This window comes from Carlito syrichta, unplaced genomic scaffold (assembly GCF_000164805.1).
Source record: "Carlito syrichta isolate Samal-C Ts95f unplaced genomic scaffold, Tarsius_syrichta-2.0.1 Scaffold301956, whole genome shotgun sequence".
In the NCBI taxonomy this organism is placed as follows: Eukaryota; Metazoa; Chordata; class Mammalia; order Primates; family Tarsiidae; genus Carlito; species Carlito syrichta.
Window position 1 is genome coordinate 158,053 of NW_007246052.1, and position 9,414 is coordinate 167,466.

The 9,414-nt window shown below is 57.6% G+C and overlaps 1 protein-coding gene across 1 annotated transcript in view; it reads right to left on the minus strand.

Moving 5' to 3' along the window:
• The window catches only part of IL4I1 (interleukin 4 induced 1), a 14,453-nt gene that overhangs the window by 2,171 nt on the left and 2,868 nt on the right, over nt 1–9,414 (minus strand). Inside the window, exons 2-5 of the mRNA XM_021711245.1 lie at nt 8,863–9,036; nt 3,746–3,984; nt 3,046–3,158; nt 2,246–2,447 (exon numbers count right to left, since the gene is read on the minus strand). Coding sequence (XP_021566920.1) covers nt 2,246–2,447; nt 3,046–3,158; nt 3,746–3,984; nt 8,863–8,899 — 591 coding nt within the window. The 5' untranslated portion in view covers nt 8,900–9,036. The remainder of the gene's footprint in view (nt 1–2,245; nt 2,448–3,045; nt 3,159–3,745; nt 3,985–8,862; nt 9,037–9,414) is intronic.

A 9,414-nucleotide genomic window follows, 5' to 3' on the forward strand; every position in this document is an offset into this window, starting at 1 on the left:
GCCTCCCAAAGGCGCGGGATTACAGGCTGAGCCACCGAGCCCAGCTCATTGACCACTCTTTCAAGTCCCTGGGCTTTTGCCCATGCTGTACCCTCAGTCTTACCCTCCACTGCAACTCAACTTGGATGTCACTGCTCCTGCAAGTCTCTCTAAACGGTTCATGCCTTTATTCCTCAGCATTTGGTCCACCCGGGGTGTCACTCTGCATCCCGGTTGGTTGTCATTCTCCCTATTTCTTTTATTTTTTTGGGCCCACGCTCATGGCCACCATAGCCTCGACCTGCTGGGCTCTGGCGATCCTTCCACCTCAGCCTTCCAAGTAGCTGGAACTACAGGCACATGCCATCATTGCCTGGCTGATTTCTTAATTTATTGTTGAGATGAGGTCTCGCCAAGTTGCTCAGGCTGGTCTTGAACTCGTGGGCTCAGGCCATCCTCTCACCTCAGCCTCCCAAAGTGCTGGGATAATAGGAGTGAGCCACCGCATCTGGCCTTGCCTATTTCTGTACTAGCCTGAGAGCCCCATGAAGGCGGGGACTGTGTCTATCCCACTGGTCCTGTGTCCTCTGGTGCTCAGTGACTATCTGTGGGCACGGTCAGAAGTTGAGCCCCCTCTGCCACCAATTGGCACTGACTAGGCATGACTGCTGAGTTTAATTCCCCAGTGGCTCTCCAGTGCCTGGAGCCACAGAGCTCTAGCCCCTCAGCATGGTTTTCGAGGTCCCTGCCAGCTCCACCATCGCCGCCTTTAATGGCAGCTCTAGTTCCACTGAACAATGTCCAGTACCCAGACCACGCTATGGGCCCTCCCACCTCCATGTGCTGTGCCTGTTGTCCTCCTGCCCTTACTCTGCCTGGCACACAAGTGACTGTCCCTTAGCTCTGTTCAGGTCTCACCTCCTCCCGGAAGCCTTGGTGCCCCCCATCTAGTTTCAGTCCTCTTCTTGGTTCACCTGCTTCTCCCTCATGGCCTGGGAGCTCCCCAGGAGAGATGCGCCCTCCACTCACTCACTCTCACCTTGCATCTCTCCAGGCTCCCAAACTGACTAGGGCTATGGCACAGACATGACCCAGACTCAGTCCCCACCCTTGTCCAGGAGGGGAGATGGACAAGTAAAGGACTCTTGGCTGCTCCCCAAGGGCATTAGGGAAGGCTTCCTGGAGGAAAGGACTTTGGAGCTGGGTCTTGAGGGGTGAGGAGTTCCTTGCAAGGGAAGGGAAAGGCGCTCCAGGCATGGTGTGGGGTGACGAACAAGTGTGGTGGGTGTGAAGGATCACACAGTCAGGGCATTTGAAGACCTCGGAGGTAACAGAAATTCCTTGGAGGAGAAAAGAAGATGAGGCTAGAGGGGTGGGAAGGTTAGGCCATTCAGGGCTCCAACCTGAGCCTGAGAAGCTGGAACTTTGTCCTAGAGGCACTGGGGGCCACAGGGGGCTGCGAGCAGGATGGCTCTGGGTGCGGGAAGATCCTTCTGGTGCCAGGTTGGAGGAGATTGGGGGCTGGGCAGCCAGGGAGGAGGCTGGGTTAGGGTTCAGGGGAGGAGGAGGCCTGAGCTGGAGAACAAAGAGGTGGGAGCAAAGGCTGGGTGCAGTGGTTCAAGCCTGTAATCCCAGCAATTTGGAAAGTTGAGGCGAGGCAACTTGGTGGGATCTCGTTTCTACAATAAATAAAAAGGCCAGGCGTTGTAGAGTGTGCCTGTAGTTCCAGCCACTTGGAAGGCTGAGGCGGAAGGATCCTCTGAGCCCAGAAGGTCGAGGCTGCAGTGGCCGGGAGCGTGCTACTGCACTCTAGCCTGGGCAACACAGTGAGACTCCGACTCCAAAAAAAAGCCAAAAGAGGTGGGAGCGGGACATACGGGTGCTGGGCTGGGGTTGGGCACTGACGGGGTGGGGGGCAAAGGCACCTGGGGTCTGCCCACGACGGGGGGAGGGCAGGGCTGCTGTGAGATGGGCCTCTGGGAGTATGAACGGGTTTAGGGGAAGGTACTGAGCTGGGTGGAGCCGGGGGCCCTGGGAGAGACCCAGGCCTGGGTGTGGGGAGACAGGCTTGGGAGGCTGTGGACCCACCTGTGGCCCAAGGCAGAGGCGAGGTTGTCCAGGACAGTGTGTGAGTGAGGAGGGGCGGACGAGCCCGAAGGCCAGCGGAGCCTTGGGCATCAGCAGTGCTTACGGGGAGACCAACGGCAGGGCGGCCAACGATGGGAGAGAGAGGAGAGAGGCTCATCCGGGAGTGGCCAGGGCCCACCTGGTTGAGAGCCATCTGGTAGATGTCTTCGGGGGAGTGGCCCTTCTCCCTGGGGTGCAGGGCGTAGCCCAGCTTCTCCGGGATCTTCTCCACCACGTAGTTCCGCAGCTTCACATTGTGCACTTCAGTCCATGCGTTCTCGTCATACTGGGTGAACTTGGTCAGGTTGAGCCCCAGGCTCTTGCAGAGCTTGTGCAGGATCCTGGGCCGGAGAGCGGGGTGTGAGGGCCGGCCAGAGCAGGGCCTGGGGAAGGGGAGGGGCAGGGAGGGCAGTTGGGGACCCACGGGAGGCCCGGCGGGGGCTAGGTCTGAGGCCGGTGACGATGCTGGGGGGCGGGACTGAAATGGGGATGAGGTTGGAGGGCTGAGGGTGGTGCTAGGAGTAGGCTGGGGGAGACATGGGGATGGCTTCCCCAGGGGTGAAGTCCGAGTCCGAAGGGGACATGGGAATGGGGGCAGAGTTTGGGTAGGATGGGACCTGGGTGGGGGCGGGGCCTGGGATGACCCAGGGCATCCAGGGAGGCAGAGCTGCAGGCCTGGAGGGCGCAGGGGTGGAGGCGGCCTTGGGGTGGGGCGGGGCCAGCTGGGAGTCCGGCTGTGCTGGAGGCACAGTGGTAGGGTTGGCCCAGGAAACCCAGAGGTCGATGCGGGTGAGGGATGGAGTTGGAGGCTGGGTCTAGGTTTGGGACTCAGCGTTGAGGTCCGGGCTAACACTGCAGTGGGGGTCAAACTGGGGTTCTGGTGAGTCTGGGCACAGGGGTGGGACGGGGACCCCAGAGCCCGCCCGGTTGCCAGGTCACCTGTGGGAGCTGGGCATGCGCATGGCTCCCAGCTCCCCAATCCAGCCCGTCTTCCGGTCCCGGTAGGTGAAGATGCGGCCCCCAACCCGGCTGTCTGCCTCCAGGATAGTGACCTGCGGAATGGGGGTTGGGCGGGCAAGGCCCTTCAGCTCCTCCCACAGACCACCCCACACCGCATGCCAGCCCCTGGCCTTCTGCCATCCCCACAGCAGCGCAGACCTAGAGTAGAAAGATCCTTTTCTTCATGGGAGGCAGCAGGAACTTACAGGAAGAACAGAATCTAGTGAGCAGTAGGAAGCCTGCTGGCTAGATTGCAGAGGGACTTCCCAGCTCAGGGAGTGGAGATTTCCCGCATGTGTAGAAACCCCTGGGGTGGCCCATTTTCATTCTTGGATTTCAGTGAAAGGGACAGTGGTTAGAGCTCAAGGAGCACTTCCCCTTGGTGGAGTTTCCATCTCCACTAACACCTCACACTGGATGGAGGACCTTTTCGAGTGAGTGGGACTTCCCTCCAGGATGAGGACAAGTGGGGCCAGAAAGCCAGGTCCTCCCAGTTGCAGACACATGACAGGAGGGGGTTTTGGGCCTCACTCCCAGGCCATGGGGAAAGGATGGGTCTCTCTCTCTCCACTTCCACCCCCCACTCCAACCTGCAGCAGGAAAGACTTAAGGTAGACTGCAAACAGCAAGCACTTCTCACCTTGTGTCCAGCATCGCTGAGCACCTTGGCAGCTACCAGCCCGGCCACGCCGGCGCCAACCACAATCACCCTCTGGGGCTTCAGGGTCCGATTGAGGCCCAAGGTCACCACCTTGAGCAGTTGCTCATAGTCAGGGTCGTGCATGCACTTCTCTAAGGGGTCCTGGCTGGGGTTGGCCCTCCAGTCAAGCGAGGCCACCAGGCTGAGGAGGATGGGGATGAGGACGAGGAAGTGCAGGGCTGGGGAGGAAGAGGACAGGGTCAGAGGGCAGGCGGTGGCGCAGGCGGGGTCCTGCCCTCTGGTCCCAGAGCTCTCCTGCTTACTCACCCAGTGAGGCCATGACTCACGGTGGGAGGCGGTGTCTGGGGTGGAGGAGAAGCGAGGGTCGCTGTGACGGGGGCCTGTGCCCCCCAGTCTGACTCTGCCTCCCCACAGGCTGTCCAGCTGCTCGCCCCAGCCCGAGCCCCAAGACTCCCTCCTCTCGTGTCCCCGGACAGCGTCCTTGAGTCCCCTGAACTGTCCCGACCGTCCCCGCCTCCCTCCTCGTCCTGCCTCCTAGTCTCCTACTCCTCCTCTCGCTCTTCTCTCACCTTCCCCCGTCTGACTGCCCGGCAGTCCCTACTTCGGGGGTCCCGTCTCTCTGCCAGCCTGCTCTCCTCTCCTCTGCCCTCTGCCGTCTGTGCCGCCCCTTCTCTCCCCTTAAAGAAGCCCAGCCCCACCCACCCCTCCCTTTGGGAAATCGGCCCAGGGGAAACGAAACTGCTTTCCTGGAGTTGCAGGGTTAGATGCTCAGAGTCCAGTTGAGGCTAGAGGAGGGGGCCGGGGGGAGAAAAGGCGTTGGGCGGAAGTAAAGCAGTCTATTTTCTCCCTCCTGCCCCAAATAGTTCTGGGGTGGTTTGGAGACCGGAAATAAATGCTCAGATAACCATGCTAAGGTGGGGGCTGCCCTTCCATCTGCCCTGGCCTTGGTCGCTGGGTCCCTTTTCTAGCCTTCCCTGGGCTCTGCCTCCTTGATTCCTGGGGCAGGACAGTGGGACTGTGTGGGGTGGTGTCCCCGGCTGAGTCTCTTCTCTCCTCTGAGTCCCACTCTGTCATCTGTCACCATGCCCTGCCGAGTCCTCAATGGCTCCACTTCCCTCTTCACATGCCACTCTGAGCCTCAGTCTCCCACTCCATGAAATGGGCCTAGCAGTGAGCCAGCAGTGGCCACACAGTGGTCAAGAGAGGGGGCTCCTGGCCAGCCTTCCCCTGGATGGCTCCTGTCAGTGGTGTCTATTGTTTTAGGAGTGAGTGAATCTGGTGGTGCCGGGAATAGCCCCTGCATCCGGGCCAGAACCTGCTCCTTGGGGAATGTCAGTAGCTGGGCACGGTGACTCACACCTGTAATCCCAGAACTGTGGGAGGCAGAGGCGACAGGACTGCCTGAGCCCAGGGCTTCGAGACAGCCTGGGTAACTTGGTGAGACTTTGTCTCTACAATAAATAAATAAATAAAAGATTAGCCAGGCATGGTGTCATGCACCTGTAGTTCCAGCTACTCAGGAGGCCGAGGCAGAAGGATCACCTGAGCCCAGCAGGTCGAGGACGCAGTGGCCGTGAACATGCCACTGCACTCCGGCCTGGGTGACGGAGACTCCGACAAAAAAAAAGGAAAGAAAGAAAAAGAAAGCTGGGCACAGTGGCTCGTACCTGTAATCCCAACGCTTTGGAAGGTCGAGGCAAGGGGATTTGCCTGAGTCCAGGGAGTCGAGACCAGCCTGGTCAACTTGGCAAGCCCTTGTCTCTAAAATAAATAAAAAATTAGCTGGGTGTGATGGCATGCACCTGTAGTTCCAGCTACTTGAAAGGCTGAGGCGGAAGGATCACCTGAACCCAGTGGGCCGAGGCTGCAGTGGCCGTGAGCATGCCACTGCACTCCAGCCTGGGTAACAGACCCCTACTCAAAAAAAAAAAAAAAAAAAGAACAAGAAAATGCTAGTGGCTGCAGACACAGGTGGGTCTGGGGGGCTCTGTGCACACTCACTGGCAGGCAGAAGCACCCAGGCCATGCACTTGCTCCTTTTCCACTGCAGCCTTGAGAGCTGCTGTGGCACCTGGGGCCAGGTGTGGGGTGGCACTGAAGGGGGAAAGCAATACCAGGAGGCTTTTCTTTGGGGTAGGGGGAGAGGGTGCCGGGGGCTGGGGAGGAGGAAAACCAGAGGGAGGCAGAGTGTGGGGGGGCATTGACGGAAAAGAACAAGACGGGAAACTCCAGCCTTAAATCAGGGAGGGAAGTGGCTGGCTGGAGGGGAAGGGCCGGGTGTGTGTGGGTGAGTCAGGAAACATTTGATGCAGGGGCTGGAGGCAGAGGCCAAGATCAGGGCTGGGCAGAGCCAGAGGCTGGATGCAGAGAGAGGGGCTCAGGTCTGCACGAGCCCCCTGTGCTGGCTGGGCACTTGCCACGGTCCTCACCAGGCCCATATTTGACAGATGAGGAAACCTAGGCTGGGAGATGGCCAGTAGGTGGGGCACAGAGAGGGGAATGGACTTGCTTATGTCTCAGAACCCAGGTTCCCCATCACAGCAGCCCACTCTGTCTACAGTGACGGGTGGGGTGTGGATGCCACGGTACCATGGCCTTGTTCAAGACCGGGCCTCAGCCAGGCCCTGGGCCTGCAAAGGCGATTCTGGTCCCAGGCCCCTGTGAGGAGGAGGAGGAACTGAGTCAGACAAAGGGCTGACCCAGATCCCCAGTCCTACCCAGAAGTTCCCCAGTCCTACAGCCTCGTGACGAAGTCCCACATGAGAGGGGACAGAGATGACCATGAAAACGGGTGCAGGCCACAGAGCCAAGGGGAGCCTGGGGGCATGTCTGGGCAAGGAGTTTTCAGGTTCTCAGAGTAGGGGGGGTGGGGTCCTTCCGGGGTACCTGATTTGGTCCCCTTGTCTTCCCCATGCAGGGTTGCTGTTCAAAGCTCCCCTGGCTGTCGCTAAGGAAGCGAAAGGAGTGCCAGCCCCACTCTCTGGGATAGGGGAGGAAGGAGATGGAGAGATGGAGCACAGTTCACGAGAGTCTCGCCTGAGGGGCAGGGCCCTGTGAGGCAGGTGGGTCAGTACTTCATGCCAGCTCCTTCACATGTTTCCCTTCATTTACTGCAGTAACAACTCTGACACGGTGAGTCTAGCTGTCCCCATTTTATGGTGAAGAAAACTGAGGCCCAGGTAAGTCACCAGCTCGGAAGGGGCAGAGTCTGCCTTGGACGGCAGGCAGCCTGGCTTTAGGCTGGTGATCCCGGCCACTGTGCTGCCAGTAGAGGGAACAGGCTTGTAGGTCAGGGATGGGGTTAGGGCAAGTTCTCTCCACCCTTGCACTGTTGGCATCTGGGCCTGTCCTGTGCATTGCAGTGTGTTTAGCAGCATCCTGGGCCTGTCCCCACGAGATGCCAGTAGCACCCTCCCCCCACCCGGGGAGACAACCAAAAATGACTTCAGACATTACCACATGCTCCCAGGGGATGGGGAGGAAAAATGGCTCCCAGCTGAGGACCCCCAGGCTAGGCCTAGGGCTCAGTTGATGTTGGACATAACTCCAAAAGGTGACCAGATGAGGTCCAGGACCGAGATCTCAGTACAGTCAGCAGGAACAGAAGAGATGCTGGAAGGCCACAGAGCGGGGGACCCTGCAGAGGTGTCTGGGGGTCAGGAGATTGGGTAATTTGGGGACTGCTGTCTTTGGGCCTTTTTGGTGAATTTCACGTCTTAATCAGCATGTATTACTTTTGCAATTAAGGAAAAAAATCTCGGCTGGGCTCGGTGGCTCAGCCTGTAATCCCGAGCCTTTGGGAGGCTGAGGTGAGTGGATTGCCTGAGCCTGTGGGTTTGAGACCCGCTTGGGCAACTTGGTGAGACCTCATCTCTACAATAAATCAAAAATTAGCCAGGTGTGGTAGCGCGCGCCTGTAGTTCCAGCTACTTGGAAGGCTGAGGCGGAAAGATCGCTGGAGCCCAGCAGGTCGAGGCTGCGGTGGCCGGGAGCAGCCACTGCACTCCAGTCTGGGTGACAGAGTGAGACTCCAACTCAAAAAAAAACAACAACAAAAAAAAGCAAGGAAAAAAATCTCAACTAATATAAGTAGAAGCAATACATCAGACAGGCGGCTCAGAGTGAAGACCAGAGAGAGGAAGTGGTGGGTCAGGACTGATGCCAATCTCCACTGGGAGAAAAAAACAGGTTTTCCAGAATTGTTCCTGCTAATACTGAAGAGATTGGTGTTTGGGTTAAACCAGGGGTACACATTAGGGGGCAGGAGACAGGACGCACGGTGAGCGCATCGGGGTGGGGGCAGAAGTGGACAGTGGAGTGACAGGAACAGGCGAGAGGAGGGAGCAGTGTGTATGTGTGGGGAAGGCCTGATGGTATCTGTATGATGAAGTTTCTAGAAAACAAGGTTAGTCCTTCCAGGTGAAAATGGCCTTTGGGGAAAACCCTCACCCTACTTTGTTGACTTCCAGAACCATGACGATTCTAACCAGGTTTAGGTCACATCCGCACAGCTTTGAGGCCTATCAGGATAGCCAATGCTGATGGCGGCCACACAGAGGAACTAGGGACTGGGCCACTGCCTTACATATGTATGCATTCTCTTCTCTGAGTCTGTCTAATGACCCTGAGTGGTCAGTATTAAAACTTTCACCAGGGGCTGGGTATGGTGGCTCATGCCTATAATCCCAGCACTTTGGGAGGCAGGGGCGAAGGGATTGCCTGAACCCAGGGGTTCGAGACCAGCCTGGGCAACTTGGCAAGACCTCGTCTCTACAATAAATTGAAAAATTAGCCAGGCGTGGTGGTGGGTGCCCATGGTTCCAGCTATTTGGAAGGCTGAGGTGGAAGGATCAACTGAGCCCAGCAGGTTGAGGCTGCGGTGGCTGTGATTGTGCCACTGCACTCTAGCCTGGGCAACAGAGTGAGACTCCAACTCTAAATAAATAAATAAATACTTTCATCAAGTCTCAGAGGGACATAGAAAGCAGACTTACTTGAGCCCCCTGATCTTTGGCCTGACCTCAGGACAGGGGCCCCCTTCCCATAGTGTCCTTTCCGTTTCCAGAACACCCAGGGCCCTGGATGGGGGCACTCACTGCATGGCTGGCTCTGGGGGGCTCTCTCAGCACCCATGACCTTTCTGGTTAGCCTGGGACAGAAGTCATCGTTGGGCAGGTGCAGAACAGGGTGAATGGTGATGGCTTTGTCCAGATGCCCTTGTTAGATCAGAGATGCCAGGGTCCTGGTGTGGGATCAGAGCAGTTGGGAGGCTGTGGAGGGCAGGCCCTCCTTTTGCATAAGTGTTTTATCATGGAAACATTCAAACGTATAAACAGAGTGTCTAGGATGATGAACCCAAGTGTAAGTATCACCTCTTAGCCCTTGCTTCACTTACATTTTCTCCCTCCTCCACTGGATTATTTTAAAGTGAATCCCAGACATCACATCGTTTATAGGTGATTTCTCAGAAGCAGGGCTGGCAAGTCTTTTCTGTAAATATTTGAGGCTTTTGCAGGCCCTAGAGTCTTTGTCTTGACTACACAACTCTGCCCTCCAAGCAGCCTTATGAAATATATAAATGAAGCCGGGCTCGGTGGCTCAGCCTGTAATCCCGTGCCCTTGGGAGGCTGAGGTGAGTGGATTGCCTG